At 41.0% G+C, this 17,018-nt stretch overlaps 1 protein-coding gene across 1 annotated transcript; it reads right to left on the reverse strand.

Moving 5' to 3' along the window:
• Positions 1 to 3,341: 3,341 nt before the first annotated feature.
• LOC126385486 (aquaporin-11-like) lies at positions 3,342 to 8,567 on the reverse strand. The gene is made up of 3 exons (XM_050037225.1): positions 7,830 to 8,567; positions 6,830 to 6,946; positions 3,342 to 5,186 (listed from the first exon to the last, which is right to left on the reverse strand). The coding sequence occupies exons 1-3, from the start codon at positions 8,419 to 8,421 to the stop codon at positions 5,077 to 5,079; spliced, it is 819 nt and encodes a 272-aa protein (XP_049893182.1). The 5' UTR covers positions 8,422 to 8,567; the 3' UTR covers positions 3,342 to 5,076.
• Positions 8,568 to 17,018: the final 8,451 nt, after the last annotated feature.

Here is a 17,018-nt window from a genome sequence, read left to right on the forward strand (position 1 = left end):
CATGGGGCGCCTGCTCTACCACTAAGCCACCGACGCCCCTACCTTGCAGTTTCTACTCGGGCAGTTTGCCTTGCCCAGGAGGGACCTTGACAGAGCCACCAAGGCAACCAAAGCCTGATCCACCGGGGGCAATGGCCCACAGCCTATCCTCTCCTGATTGTCAACTGCAGCCATACTACGACAGAGCCCCTACCAGTGTGCCCCTGCTGTCGGTGTTGCAAATCGACTCCTGACCACTTCCTCGAAATCAGAAAGGAGAGGCACAAGGAACCATGCGGGTCGCCCCCCTGTTTCATCGTCAAAACGGGAAGGGTCGGTACCCTGACCATTTTGCAGGTCAAGCCCCAGAGCCAAAGCAGCCCGGCCAATAAATTCCTAAAGGAGAGGTGACTGCTGCACCTGCTGCCCCTCTGAGGCCAACTCATCATCATCTATGGGCCCAAGGCCAAGAATGTCTATCTCCTCCTCCGACCCAGGGGAGTAGGGACTCCTATCCAACCCAGCAGAGGGCCCAGGAGCAGGGAAGTTCCTATGTGACACAGTCCACTCACCCTCTACTGATACTGTAATAGTGGAGGTGGAGGAGCGCCCCGATGGGTCTCCGTCCCCCACTACTTGACCAAGGGTGCTTAGCTGGCTGGGGGCCCTGAGAGGGGGCTGGTGGACGTCCGCCAAATGAATGGCAACGGGCTTCCCTTTGCCTATCAGACATGCAGAAGCAGTCTCTGCATGAAGCCACATTATCACGAGCAGCCACTGCTCCCAAACATAACACACAGTAGTCATGGCCATCCTCAACTGGCATATTAACAATACAGCCCACACAAGAAGGGCCCTGCCGGCTTGCCATTGTCCCTCTCTCCTTTTTTTTTTTTTTTTTTTTTGAGAGTGACATCACTGTAGCATGACCAGAAAGTGCACTCTTTAGCTATAGCAAAAGTGCTGCTGACTGTATTAAATTAGTTTCCGTGAGGCAACATATGTAAGTGTGGCCACAATATGGATTATTTTCTTTTAACATGGGACAGCAGGACACTTCTACTGGAGGGAGATGTGTTTTCTTTGGCTGCACGCCCTGTGACATTACACACAGGTGGCGATTCAGATCAATTGGCTACTGTGGATAAAATATCCCAGCTACTGTCATTCTTTTGTCTCTGTACTGACAGTGATATAATAAAGGTAATATTTTAAAAACTGCTTATCAGGTATATAATAATAATTTCAGAATGCAGGCTCAACAAACTCTGAGCCTAATCCTGATCTCTGAGTTGACTGAGCCTGAGCTGGGATACTCGATTCCAGAACAGCTGATCAGAATTAGCTCAATCGCTCTGAGTATGTTCAGCCTGAGGGAAGCGCGTTCACGGTGAGGACCAAAGGCCATCATCCGTGGAGTGCAGATGACATGATTGGCAGAAAGCCTTCGTGAGTTGTGTGTTGGCACTAATTTCACCCCAACTGAATTGGACATTTTAATGACCGCGTATGTAGACTTTGAACGTGTCTTCCAAAAGAAAACCCCAAAAAACAAATCTAATACAGCAGCTGCAGCTAAACAGCATGAGGTGTGATGGGAAAAGATTGCAAAGCATGTTAGAAAGTAATGTTAAGTGACGTTATGTAATGTGATGCGTGAATGTGTGTCTAATATACAGAAAATATACATTTTTATATGTTAACAATGTTCATATATTTTAATATAATTCGCTATATCCTCTTATTCAGCTGTAATCTGATGGGACCCAAACACACTGGGCAGCAATTTAAAATCAAACACAAAAATATTGTAAAGACTGGTAAGGGTTTTGCTTATACATCATTCTTGTAATATGGTCTACGTTAATTGAATCGCTGAATTGCTGTGAAATGACTTTCGATTCTCGTAATCTCCTTTATTCTCAGATGGAGCTATGATGGTGATGTGAGTCCAATAAATGAAGCCAATTACACCACGGAATCTTTAAATATATGAAAAGTATTCATAAATCATTGCATAATGTATCCATGCAGATTAATTTCTTATTAACACTGACATTCCTGCAATTCTGTGGAATTCCTCTTTGATGATCCTTTCTGATATATGCCCACGGAAAACCACAAAAATAGGCAAAAATCTTTTCAGAGCCAGAGTCACTTTTCTTACGGCCTGACAAACAGTTGCCTTGCTGATGTGTTTAGTATTTCTGATCTTATAAAGAAAACTGCTGCTGCCGAAGAGTCAAAGTGCAATGCATAAAATTTGCTCCAATGATAATGCAAATTCATGATGTGTAATATGAGCCCGGTCTCACTGAAATCCTGCGCTTGGTAGTGACTTCCTGCGTCAGAAACCAACAAAAACAGGTGTCCTTGAATGTCAGCATGATATGTGGCCAGTTGCCGTTTTAGTTCAGCGAAGCCTGGCGGAAACGTGGCGGGACAAGGACGAAAGTAAAGGCAGCAAAAGTCTGACTGGGGCGGGTTGTAGGGGTGGTGGATGGGTCCAACAAACACTAACTTTCACCCGAAGAGAGCGGTGTTTGCGAAAGATTCTAAAGCCAAACTGTTCTTTTCTCCTAAACCAAACCATGTGTTTTTCTTGCCTAAACCTAACCATGTGTTTTTGTTGCCTAAACCTAACTGTGTCTTTGTTGCCTAAACCTAACCATGTGTCTTTGTTGCCTAAACTGTTGCCTAAACCTAACCATGTGTCTTTGTTGCCTAAACCTAACCACCTGCTTTTGTTGCCTAAACCTAACCACGTTTTTGTGGCCTAAACCTAACCACCTGCTTTTGTTGCCTAAACCTAACCACGTGTCTTTGTTGCCTAAACCTAACCACCTGCTTTTCACGTGTCTTTGTTGCCTAAACCTAACCACCTGCTTTTGCCTAAACCTAACCACGTTTTTGTTGCCTACACCTAACCACCTGCTTTTGTTGCCTAAACCCAAGATGTGTGTTCCTGTCAGTCAGCAATGTGGAGTCAGTCTTATGTTTGTCATATGTAGCTGACGAGTGAACAGAAAAGCTCTTTTCGTTTGGCATTTAGCCGAGTCAGACATGAGCCAAAAGAAGAAAGAGGGGAGGAGGCGAGGGCACAAAGGTCAGGTTGTGTAACAGATACCATGCAGGCCAAAGTACCAGGCGAACACTCGGGGGGTGGAGAGGGTTTTATGGGCTTTTTCTTTTGGGGATTATCCAAACCTCTGAGAGGACAAATGAGATCAACTGTAATTTGGTCCGTGCATTGTGGTTTTGTTGATAAAATTACATTCACTGTTTTTTTAAGTGTTTCATTCAGAGCTGAGTTGCAAAATTCACAAGCTTCATAAATAAATAAAAGACAACTATAAAATGTGTCGCTTTTAAAAAAAAGAATGTTTTTAATCAAAGTATGTCACAAGACATTACAAATGCATTTAAATAACACTATACAAAACATGTCATCTAAAAATATACTGTACGTTTTGCTGACAGTGAGTCAGAAATGTAGTAGAAAAATTTATGTTTCACATTCTTGGTTTAAAAAAAAAATCATACAAATGTTGTGTACTATCATCACCCAGACTGTAGAGGTATTTCAGATGTACATTAATTTGTCCTTGGCTCACAGAGAAAAGTCCAACATTATCCAGCATTAGTATACTTAACAGTAAATGACCAGTTTAACATAGTCGAACACGAATTATGCAGGAAGACGTAAGGATTGAACAGACGGTTAAAGCTTTGGTCATCTAACCTTGAGAGGAAAAAAACGTTAAATCCAGTTCCCATGTTTACAAGTGTTCCAGAAACATATTGTCATGTGTCATTACAAACATCTGAAATTATAATCCTTTAACAATTGTGCAAAGCAGACCTACATTAATCAAACTAAAACAAACCACCGTTTCCCTTCACCTCTAATTTACTTCAACTCTGTTCAAAGCCCTGTTTTTAGGACATAAAAGATTAGTAAGTAAAGTATGTCACGATTAGTTATTTTGCCACACATAACACTAACCATGACTTTTATCAGTCATGGTGTGGATAGCGTATTTATACATTTGTTCAGGAATATCACTTGAACCGTTTGGCATTGAGATGTCTTCTGTCCCAGTTGGTGCAGTGATAAATTACATGCAGTGACAATAAAAAGGGCTCATAAATCTACCAAAGTGCACAGAGCCTAACTGGCTGTAATGTTGCACCTATCTGCATATTAACCACTTATATTCTTCCTTCTCTGCATGGACGTTGGTTAATTTGTGTGCATTCAAAGTTTCAATGTTTTTATGCCACCTAAGTGCTTCCGACTGTCTTTACGTGTTATTAGGTGCAGTCTAAAGTAAGGCAGTGATAGTAGCAGTGAAATACAGTCACAATTACAGAACAAGTAACACTCTGTGCCGTGTGCTTCTATAGTGGTGTGCTCTTTGACAGCCTTCATGTGAAAAACATTTGGAAATAAATAAGTGCATGTATATTTATTAGCTTACATAACCTTGGGTCTGTTATGAGAACTATTAAAATGTCAGTTTTAAGTCAAAGTGAAGTTAAAGTTAGGACCTCAACATACTGTCAGCACTGTGATATCCATATGATTGGGCACCTTAAATAGTTTGTAATATAATTCAGACAGTCAGAGTTGTTTGCTGTGTCCCATTAGCAACATTAAAATCATGTTGAATAAGATATTAGCAGCTCCTGTTTGCTTTGTACTCACGGATGTACTGACAGCTATCAGTGGATTTCTTTGATACTGAAGAAAACCTAAAAGCGTGATGATTGTCAGTCATGTGCTGCAGTTATATGGATCATATTTTCTGTGTATTCAAATCCGATTTTGTGTGAATTTGCCCATGAAGAGCTGAACCCACTTCTGTGTTTGCCAGTCAAATCCAGCTTAGTTGTCACCCTCCAGAAGCACTAAGCCTCATTGTGCTATGATGACAAACACCAGCCCAAAGGTTTCATGTGCTGTGCATTTTTTTGTCATCATGGGTGTTGATGACAAAATGGAAAAAAATGTATGCTGGTATTATCCACCCTGACACATGCGATAAAATGTTTAAGACACAACATGTGTCCTGGCTTGTCCTCACGTCACTGCTGCTACTGTGTCTTCTTCTGTTTCTGGACAGCAGGCACCTCCAGCCCAATGGTGCTCTTTCCAGAGAGGAAGGGGATGATCTTCTCAAACAGCAGGATGCAGCTCGCCACCCCTGGGGACACATGGAAGACACAGGAGGTTACACTTTGGTGGACATACAGCTCTTGCAAAGATACTGAAGGTACGAATCATTAAAGGAATACTGCACCCCTGAAATTGCTATCATATATCAATTGCTCACCACGTGTTAGATTGAATTTGGGAAGAAAACGTTATTTTCGCGCATGCCTCCGGTGGAAAGAAGAATCCAAAAATGGTCCAAAAAAAGTCTTGATGAATTAAAGTCATAGGGGTACATGTTTAACAACAGCAAAACTATCACAAACTCTCACACAACCTGTGCAGCACAGGTGTAGATTTTGGAAAATGTGTATTTGCCATCCCGCCAAAATAACATGAAAGTAGCAGAAGACTTGTGTGTGTGTGTGTNATATATATATATATAAAAGACATTCAAGGCACAATCTCATATCTGTCCATCCCAATGTTGTCATTGTCATGCTGTATAATCCATGTCTCATTTATCCAGTCAAACAAATGCATCTCTGCATGGGGAAACGTGTGTGTTTGAACTCTGCTCATGTTTTCCACTGAGCAGAGTTCAAACACACACACGTGCCCGGGGGCCGTACTTGTCTGTGTGTGCAACTGCGTAAGCGTTTCAAATGGTAAGTCTGCACGTGATTGGGAAGCACTTAGCATATGACAGGATAAATGACACTTGGATTATACTGCATGAGTTGTGTGAGAGTTTTTAAACGCATGTTTTGATGTAGTTTTGTTGCTGTTGAAAGCGGCCAGCTATGACCTAAATTCATCAACATTTTATTCCTATAAATGATAAAAAATGGAGAACCATACAGCGGTGGGGGGTTGACGCTGAACAACTTGCTTTTCTTTCCCAACTTTGATCATTTCGGATCCATTCGTGAATTTATTAATAAATGTTTGTAGGTCCTAGGTCCTAAGATTTAGTTTTAGTACACCCTCTCTGTATATGTTTAAGAAAGAGTATCCTTATATTTAATTTAAATATTTTTTTCTTTGTGTGTTTTTGTTGTTGTTGTTTTTTTGCCAGATTTCTACCTTTGCCGTTTACTTATTCTTTTTAAAATAAGATTTTCAAATGCACAAATGGAAACCTGACACATTTTTGGAACTGCTTCTGCACCAAATCTTTGCAAAGAAATAAAAAAATAAAAAATAATCATCAAGAATTTTCTATGTTTTTGGATTCTTCGTTCACTGTGGAGGCATGTGAAAGAAAAAAATCATAGTTTTCTTTACAAATTAAATGTGACGCGTGAGGAGTAACTGATTTACAAATGGTAAAAACAGCGATAATGACAAATGTAGAGGACAGCCATCTTCATATTTAACATAACACTGCGAGCCTTTAAGCATGGCCTCAGTGCTCTGATGTGAAGTGGTGACAGGAGCAGTGAGTCAGTCACAACAAGAAACACTTCATTCTGTGTTGTGTTTATGTGTCCTTGCAGGAGTTGTTTGGTAAATGCACTCATTTTCTCTTACCAAGAGTTAGATAAGAACTTTGACACCACTCTCACATCTGTAGAGTAAATACAAAGCTACAGCTGGTTAGCTTAGCTTAGCATAAAGACTGCAAACAGGAGGGAACAGTTAGCCTGGTTCTGTCCAAAAATAGAAAAATCCACCACCTCGGCTGCTGCTTACCCAAAACTGGCCCCAGCCAGTATACAAAGCAGTACTCCAAGTAGGTGTGGCCGCTGCAGGGGAACTGAATGGAGAAGGCCAGGACGGGGTTAAAGACGGCTCCCGAAATACTTCCACCTGCACAAGAGAGTTAAAAACAGCAGAGGGTCACAGACTAGTCGATGGGTCACACTCTCTCTGAGCTTTGTGTTATGTACTGTGTCACCTCCAAGTACCCTGCACAATAACATTTTATTTTACTGGTCTGTAAATTCTTAGTAGTGTTCTAGAAAGTTTCCAGAAAGAACTATGTTATTTTATTTATTTATTTTCAGGGATACCAAGGCAAAAGAGCCAGAGTTAGTAGTAGTTTCTGATTTATAGGGAAAAGAGAGACAACAGTAAATCAGTACACTTTCAATTAATCATGGTTTAATAGCTTATATCCTTGTCTGTGTTTAGAGCTGGAATAAATTAGTTGATCAATCTTTAGGGAACTTACAAAACAATTTAATGAACAATTTTGATTCTAGATTCATCATTTAGGTGTTGTTTTAAGACCCCCCCCCCCAAAAAAAAAAAACAAACAAACAAAAACAAAACAAAACCAAACAACCTACAAGTCTGATGGTTCCCAAAATGGGATGAATCGCTGTGTTTTTTGGTGTATATGACAGTAAATAAAATGTTTGGGGTTTTGGACTGTACCTTGAACTAGTGATTGATCATTTTTAATTATTTCTTTTTATAGATCAATAGATTAATAATAATAATCAGCCCTAGCATGTGTTACATGCTCTTGTTTATTTTTGTTTTGCTTTGATACTTTGTTGAATTATCTTTGTTTTCCCCTTTAATTGTCCATTATTTTATTTAAATTATATATATATATATCAGGGTTCTTGATGAGCCTGGTCTGCTTATTTTTATCTTTTTGTTTTATAGTTTAATGAACATTTGAATCAAACAGTGGTTAGTTTCAGCCTTGGTCTCAGGTACCCCCTCCTGTTAATCAACACACCTGCGTAAACCACAGCAGTGATCACAGCTGCGACGAAGTGAGCTCGAAGTTTTTCGTCCAGTTTGTGGACATGCAGGGCGGCAGCTTGGACCGTGAAGGCGCAGCCCAGCTCAACGGCCGCGGCCTCCATCAGAGTCCCACCGAGAGGGTCGAAGCATCGGAACCCGAACCTCTGGTGCCGGACGTGGACGTCGGAGAGACCCAGCGACCAGACGGATGCTGCGAAATACTGCGCGGCGACCGCGGCTGCGAACTGGCAGGCGATGAGGACGACGGCCGCCCTGACCGTGTTGGTCCCGCGGCAAACGCTCTCCAGGATCCCGCTCGGGTTACACGTCGCTCCCCGGAAAGTTGACAGATGGATAACTGTCATGATGTAGGTGAGGGTGAGGCCGACCAGCACCTCCAGCTGCGCCGTCTCACCCAGTAGTTTGAGTTCATGGGTGCAGCAGCAGAGCTGGAGGGTGGACGCCGCTTCCAGCAGGTAAATCCAGTAAGCTCCGGGGAGGAGACGCGCCGCTGTCCGGCGGATGGCCTCGCTGAGGAGCACCGCAGAGCCCAACACCGCCACAGAAACAAACAGGTCAGTCATCTCTCCGGTCCTCCACACTGACCTTAGGTTCTACAGTTACACACAGATCGTCGTGATGGAGGGCAACTTTAAAGTGTCCTCTTAACTTCCCTCCTTTTCGACGTCAAAGTCGACTCACGCTGCCGCAGTTCCGTCAAACCGCCCAATCTGAAACAGGAAGCAAGGGGCTTCCTTCAAAATAAAAGCGCAATTATGCTCCAGGCAGCAGCTCTTACTCAAAGTCGATTAAAAAAAATAGAGGTGGTAGATGTAGGACTCAGATCTTCTACTGAAACCAAAGTAGCATTATTACAGCGTAGAAATACTTACATCAAAAGTTCACAAGCAAAAAAAAAGTAGTCCATATACAGAGTATCTGAATGATATATATTATTGACAGAGATGCACCATATTCGATTTTTTTGCTGATATCCCATTTAATCAATAATCTACCCTGATATTGATATGTCTTCTTTTTTCCCTACCCAATTTTAGTGATCAAGTCTCTTCTGTAGTGGAATTAACACCATATTATGCATGCATACTCTTATTGTGACAGCCCACCAGCAGATGGAGACAAGAAATACAATACTTTTCATTGTATGTAACATTCATTTATTGTTCAAAGTAAGAAAAATGTTGGCCAATTTTGATAGTTTGTTTCAAAGCCAATATCTGCCAGTACTGATGACATGCCAATATTATCATGCATCCCTAATCATAATTGAATTATAATTGTGGATGCAGTAACATCTAAATTAATGTCACTGGGAAAAGTAAATGTAGCTGGCAGGTAGGGTTAATAATGCCCCTGTCCCACTGCACACAAAAAAAACAGTAACACTCATTAACATGTGGCGTTTGAGTGTCATGGGAAAGGTTACAATTAATATTCACATGCAGGTCAAAAGACTCTGCAGTAGTCACTGCTATTTATACAATTACAATTACAATTTTTTTACTGGCCTCCATGCTGCTTTCTGCTGCTTACTATCCTGTTTTCTGATATTTAACATTACAGACCATGGGACCAATGTGATAGGAGACTATAGCCTATTTTTAGCAGGTTTTCTCATGTTTAAAAAACCTGCATACATGCACTTATTTTGGTGAAAAAATAGGTATAACATTGATCACCTTGTTACAACACAATGTTCTGCTGGTAAACCTTTGGTCCTGGTATTCATGTGGATGCAACTTGAGGCGCTCCACTCACCCAAACACCGTTGCTGACCAACTACCCCCCCTATCATAGCAATTGCATTCCCCGATGGCAGTGACCCCCCCAGCAGGATAATGATGCACCATGCCACACCATAAACACTACTTAGAAATGGCCTGAGTGACGTGATAAAGATCTCAAGGCTCCAACCTGGCCTCCAAATTTCCCAGATTCCATTCTGAGCAAGCATCTGGTACCCCACTTCACAACCCACAGGACTCACAGATCGGCCGCCAACACCCCGGTGCCAGACACTACAGGACTCTCCCCAGAGGTCCTAGGGTTATGTCCCTAAAAGTCAAGGCCAAGTCAGATTAAAGGAGACCCCAGTATGGATCTGGGGTACCGCTGAGAAACCTGCACATCCCGCAAATGTTCGATCAGATTGGGATCTGGGGAATTTTGAGGCCTGTCCGATGCCTTGAGCTCTTTGTCATGTTCCTCGGGCCATTCCTGGACAGTTCTTGCCATGTGGCATGGTGCGCTGTACTGCTAGGGGGCGCACTGCCACCAAGGAGTACCATTGCCATGATGGGGAGTATTTCGTCTGTGGCAGTGTTTGGGTAGGTGGAGCACATCAAGTGGCATCAACATAAATCTCAAGACCCAACTTTTTCCAGTAAAACACTCTATTGTAACAAGGTGATCAATGTTGTTCACTTCGTCTGTTAGTGGTATTAATGTTTTGGCTGATCGGTGTAAATCATACATACACGCACTACTGGGTAGAATGTGAATTTTACAAATGAATCAATAAAATCTTATCTTTGTCCAGATAATTGGTGTATATTTTTTGTTTTTAACTTAAATCTATAAAGTAATTATCAAATAATGTTGTCAAATAAATGTAGTGTAGCTAATTTGAAGATATTTCTTTTGAGTCTCCTGCTTTACATTCAGTCTAATATTTATTGTAACCACATTTTATTTTGGAAGTTGCCACAGGAAATGAAATTTATTGTGACGAGCTTGATCCATCTGCCTGTCTTAGGGGCGGTACACAAATCCTGGGATTAACTCCAGATGAGTATGGAAAGCTGATTGGGTCAAAATGTTTATTCTTTTTTCACCGCCTACTTTTTCCCTTTGCCAATGACAGTCAGCATTTGTGAACGCTGCTCCATGTGCCTCCACCTGTGTGCCTTGAACACCATCCTTACACACCTGAACCAGTGTAGGGTGTTATGCCTGCAACTTTAATACTACTCCTACTCCTACTCTTCCCATATTCTTTTAATTCTTTGTGTTAGTAGAGTAAACTTAAATAACACAAATATTCAGCTGGCAGCATTGAGGGTGAACGTGTCCAGGAGAAGCTTTATTTTGCACTGCAGACAGACAATTAATGATTGCAGTTACTGGAGGGCAACATGGGATCGGATGTGTGAGTCAACTTTGACAAGAACAGGTGCTAGATGGGTATCTTTCAATACAGTTTTGCTCACAGAGTCTAACCAGTGATTAGCAAGGGGGCATGTTAACGTTGGAGCCAATTGAAGAAGCAAAAAATGAATAAATCTATACATATGAAATAATTTTGCTCCTCAGGTGCAATCCAATATTTTTTAAATAGTGCAACAAACTACTTCTTAGAGCTATACTCCATTTAATAAGTATAATCCACTATTTATTTTACATGTACAACAGCTTGATGCAGCCATTTTTTTACACTATGTATTTCCAATTTTATTAATGACAATGTTGTTGTCTACTTGTTTGCACCTGATCAGATATAGCACTCCTAATCCTGTTGTATATTCTTTGTACAGTGACAATAAAGGCTTTATATTCTATTCTGACATCACATGGAGCGGTGCTGACAAACGCTAAGTATAGTTTGCAACAGCATATTTAAGTACCAGCTGGCAATATGAAATAATGGTATATTAAAACATCAGATGACAGTGAAAAGTAGGCAAATTGTGACTGGGTCGACTTTCCATAATGAGCTCGGTACAGGATACACTGCAGTTTCAGTCTGACAACAGCAGGAGGAACAACATTCACCAGTTGTTATTGTGGAGGTGTTTGAACTGTAATATATTTTTTAACTGTATTGAGCCTGTACTTCAGCACAGCAGATCTGATGTGCAACACGGAGGTTAAAGTGCTGACTTGCATCATGTGTCTAGTCATGTAGGGTGAACAGTGTAGGGATTGTAACCCTGTTTTTTGCACATAATCCTTTAATTTCATGACCCAAATAAGGCAGCCACAACACTTGGTGACACTAATGGTCACACAGTGATCACGTGTTTCACTGACTAAAGGCCAACTGAGTCAAATTAACTTATAAAGCCTCAGAATGTGGAGGCACTTGTAGACAAGAGCGTAGGAGGAAGTTGTCCATAGGGTGAAGAAAAGAGAGTTCCTGCACACTGTCTTGTTGCTTGCAATAAAGTTTAGTAAGCACACAACGTTTCAGTCTTCAGACCTTATTATATTGCAAGAAACAGGACACAGTGTGCAGGAATTGTCTTTTCTTAATCTATAAAGTAATGGTAATTAATTTGGTATTAATAATGGTTTATCAATTTTTTTTAAAAAAAGGCCCTCAAGTCCCACAAAATATCTTAAAGGAGAATTTTGTTCTTCACAGCATTTATCGAACATCTTTAGTTACTTTACAAATTTATAAATTAAGCACAAAAGGTAAGGAAATTTGTGTTTGGGAGATTATTTCTTTGTTGTAGCAATGCTTCTTGGCAATAAACCTTATACCTTTGGAAAGCCTGTTTATTTCCCTTTTTAAATGGTGCCACATTTGTAACGAACATGCATTTGTGGGATGAGCAGCAGAGCATGTGGGTTGCACCCTTGAAAAATTTGCCAAATCTTCCCTGCCAATGCCAAAGGCTGGTGACCAGCATAATGGAGGAGGTGCCAGGCTGTTGTGGCTGTGTATGGTTCTTCCACATGCTACTGAGGCTCCTGTTTGTTAAATGAATGAATTGTTAAATTGCCAATATGTGTTGTTTCTACAGACTTCAATCATCCAATCCACTAAACAAGAGTCAACAGCAAAAAAAGGTGTTGGCATTGGCAGAAAAGATTAAGCAAATTTTTCATGGGTGCAACACACATACTCAGCTCTGCTGCTCATCCCACAAATGCATGCTCCTTACAAATGTGGCACCATTTAAAAGGGAAATAAACAGGCTTTCCAACGGTATAAAATTTATTGCCAAAAAGCATTGTTACAACAAAGAAATAATTTCCCAAACAAAACTTTCCTTACTTTTTGTGCTTAGTTGCACACAAAACATATGAAGAGCTTATAAAATATGCTTTGTACTCGTCGTCCTCCGCTTATCCAGGTCCGGGTCGCAAAATATGCTTTGTTATACATTAAACTGAAAGTTTACAAAAGCACGCACATCCAGATTAAAAAACTATGTGCTGGACAAGTGGCCGTGCAAGAGACGAAAAAACAGAGTCCACACACCACACTACGCTCCCATTAATATTTAATAGATTAAATGAATTAAATTACTATCTCAGTGGTTATTTTATTAAATATTTATGGGAGCATAGTCTCGTGTGAAGACTCTGTTTTTTCGTCTCTTATAAATTACACTACCCAACAGTAAACACAAGCTGAAACGATCAGTTAATTGATCAGTTAATTAATCAATTAGACAACTGACAGAAAATTGAGTATTTTGATAAATAGATAAATGTAAGATTTGTCATTGTCAAGAAGGTAATGAAGTCTAGTCTCGCCTCTAGAGATGAATAAATTATATAATTCGAAGGCAGTCTCCTTGTCACAGCAGCCGCGGGTTCGATTCCAGCCTTCACGCTTTTGCTGCATGTCATCCCCCTCTCATTCCCCCTCTTTCATTCTTAGGGTGTCCTATTTAAAAAAAAAAATCTTTAAAAAATGATCAAATAAAATCTAATTTGTCCAAGTTTTGAGACATCTGTCCTTGAGATTTTTACCTCCATCCAGTACAAAGGAGGCAAATCACATTTTATTTTCTGTCCTCACAGCTCTGAGAAATGACTTTTGAAAAGTTCAGCTGTGTCAGAAAATCAGATATGTATGCTGTATAATGGTATCTTTTTTTCCTGTATTCATCCTCTGTCAAATTTGTGAACAAGCTACGATTGCTATTTCCTGTTTGTGAAGAATTGTTAATATTTTCAGGCATTTTTGGCGAGGCTCTCCTGCAGCTGCAAACAAACTGGTAGAAGCCACTTGGCTGTTTGCCTTGGAGGAAACGACACAGCAGAATGTAAACAAGTTACTGAATATCTAGAAAACTAGGAGACCCACAGCTTTTTTTCTGTGGGAGTTTGTGGACCAAACTAGAGCCAATTACATTTACCTTGTTTATCAAGGCTTGTCAGGATGTCTTTGCTCTGTTTGGACACTTCAGCAAAGCACACAAGCCCGGTGTTGCTATAAACCTGCAATAAAACTATCATAGTTTTTAATCTCTCTCCAATTCAGTTTGCATTATTGGCATAACTTTGGCATATAGGTATATAGAAGATGAGGTGAAAGGTGAACAATTGGATGTAATGGTAGGAACTAGAAGAAAAAACATCAAATATGCCCGTGGCTCTGTGAGGTTGTATTTCACATTGCTCACACTGACAATGTTAACATGCTGATGTTTAGCAGGTTTTACTGACGGCCATGTTCACCATCTTAGTTTAGCATATTAGCATGTAGGGGTGTGGCTTAACATCTCGTTCACGATAAGACCGGTATAATTTTTAATATGATGTGAAAAATTCATATTTTGATACTTGTCATACTGTTACCCACGACAACAACAGGTATGGCTGAAAGTGAAATTACTACAGACTCCGCGGTGGTTCCAAAAAGAGGGGCAGCTTCAGTAGTGTGGAATAAACCGTGGCGTCCTGAATGTTTTATGAACAGCCCCGGACTGCTCAGACTCTTTTAGTGACTTACCGCTCAGAGGGAACTCATTCAGCGGCTCCTCTGGCAGCAGCACAGTGTCTCTCCCTCTCCTCTCTCGCCGTGCGCACACAGGAGTCGTTGTCGTCAAGTGATTTTGTCATAAACCTTTGGTAATGTAAACCTATGTGACGCTCGCAGCTCAACAAAACACTCCATATATGTGGATGTTTGATAGAATCTGAATCTCACTCTGAGTTACTGTTGTTGTTCACAAACTGAAGAAATGAGAGATCATTTTAGTTTTTACTAAATATTTGAAACAAACTGTAAAACTATATCACTGATTTTGTTGCATTCTTTTGTTCTTAAATAAATGAAATACCTTGAAATATTGTGATACTGGTTTAGGGCCGTATCACCCACTCCTATTAGCATGCTAATATTTGCTAATTAGCACTGAACACAGAGTAGGCTACAGGTAAGGCTGATGGGAAATCTCATCGGTCTACAAGTGTTTGGCCACAAAACAAAATACTGGACAAGTTTAAAGTTATTGTAATTCATCCTGAAGTGAATGTGATATCTGTCAAATTTCATTCACAATCCATTCAATAGTTGTTGAGATTTTTCAGTCTGAACCAAATGACTTGGCATATTTGGATCTTGAAGGAGCTCAGTGCTGTTTCCATGTAAATGTTAAATGTTGCTGTTGTGTGTGGAATGTTAATGTTTGGGAGAAGAGCCTCTGTCTTCATACAGGCTGCTGCAGTGTTTGACTGTGTTGAGTGTTGACCTGTAGTAACAGCCGACTGTGCTCCCTCAGTCTTTGATTTGTAAGTTAGTCTATAAAGTGATTTTTTTTTTTTTTTGGTTAAATCTCCTTGTAATAATTCCACGATACATCAAGCTGAATTATTCCCAATCTCTTATCACATACTGGATGTGAATCCTTTGAGATTTTCATTAGAGTTTGACATGGTCCTGTTTACGAATCGTGCTCATTTTTTTTCATTAGAATATCTCCCTCAAGTATTAATGAGATTTAACAGCAGCGTTCCTTTTGGAATGGAAAACAGCCGTGTGAGCCCGGTCTCACTCCAAAGTTGTCGAAACCTGGCGCTTGGGCAGTGACTTGTGGCATCAGAAACCAACCAAAAAGGCGTCCTTTAACGTTGGCATGATATGTGGCCAGTTGCCATTATAGTTTAATGATGCCTTGTGGCATCAGGGGGAAACCCGGCGGGACAAGAACAACCGTTAAGTAACATCACAGTTGGAACACAGACTTAGTTATGTTCTGTGATGGACAATTCTGGTATTTAAACATATTTAACCTATAATGTGTTGTATAAGGTTACTTGTTTTGATGAAACTGAACTTCTCACCTAATGATGTGTGTTGCTCATTTAACCCCTATTGTGACAGCAGTGAGAGACACCAAGGTCACGAGCCAGGGAGGCTCAGACACCAGGATTATATGCCAGGGAGGACAACAAGTGTCCTTGTTAGTCTGAAGAGATGTTGTGTTTTAGGAATGTCAAGGCGCAACATATTTTGACTGTTGATGTGCATGTGTTATGGGAACTATAAAGACAGCAGGGTGAGAGGACTTGCTAGGCATTCACTGACTGACTGTTCATGCGGTTGTATGTTTGAGTGTCTCCATTCATGAATGCTTATTAAAACTCAAGAAAGACAGCCGACGTGTGACTTTTTCTTTAAACTGTTCATTAAAAATAGTTGTTTTGCCACCACAGTCCTCAGTTCAGAGAGGCCTATTATTTACAGCAGCTATGGCAGCGGGGTATCGGGGATCAGGCCCTTCCCTAAGCAAACCCTTCTGCACCTCAGTGCTTTGTACCTGCACCCGGGGGCAGTGGGGTGAGGTGGTGATTGAGCAGGAGTGTGATGTCCTGTTCTGCGGAAGAAGCAATGCGTGCAATGGCCCTGATTCTGTGAGGTTGGTTGCGGGGAGACCAGTTATCCTGGCAGCGGTGTTTGTTATGTGTGTGAGTTTGGCCTGAGTTTGGACCAATGTTGGAGCCTAAAGTCTGTGTGCTTTTCCTTCAGGCTCTGTTTGACTAGCAGAGTGATCTGAGATTTGGAGATGGGATATTGCTTTATTGTTGTAACTGGAATGGTGCTGTGTCTGAAAAGATGACTGAAACCCTGTGGTTCAGATCTCCATCAAAAATACCCCAGTCACTGCATGGCAGGGAGCCTTGGAGTTGAATGATGACACTCACTGGCCACTTTATTAGGTACACCTTGCTAGCACCAGGTTGGACCCCATTTGCCTTCAGAACTGCCTTAATTCTTGATGTCATAGATTCAGCAAGGTGCTGGAAACATTCCTCAGAGATTTTGGTCCATATTGACATGATGACATCACACAGTTGCTGCAGATCTGTCGGCTGCACATCCATGATGAGAATCTCCCGTTCCACTACACCCCAAAGGTGCTCTATTGGACTGAGATCTGGTGACTGTGGAGGCCATTGGAGTACAGTGAACTCATTG

This window comes from Epinephelus moara, chromosome 3, assembly GCF_006386435.1.
Source record: "Epinephelus moara isolate mb chromosome 3, YSFRI_EMoa_1.0, whole genome shotgun sequence".
NCBI classification, from domain to species: Eukaryota; Metazoa; Chordata; class Actinopteri; order Perciformes; family Serranidae; genus Epinephelus; species Epinephelus moara.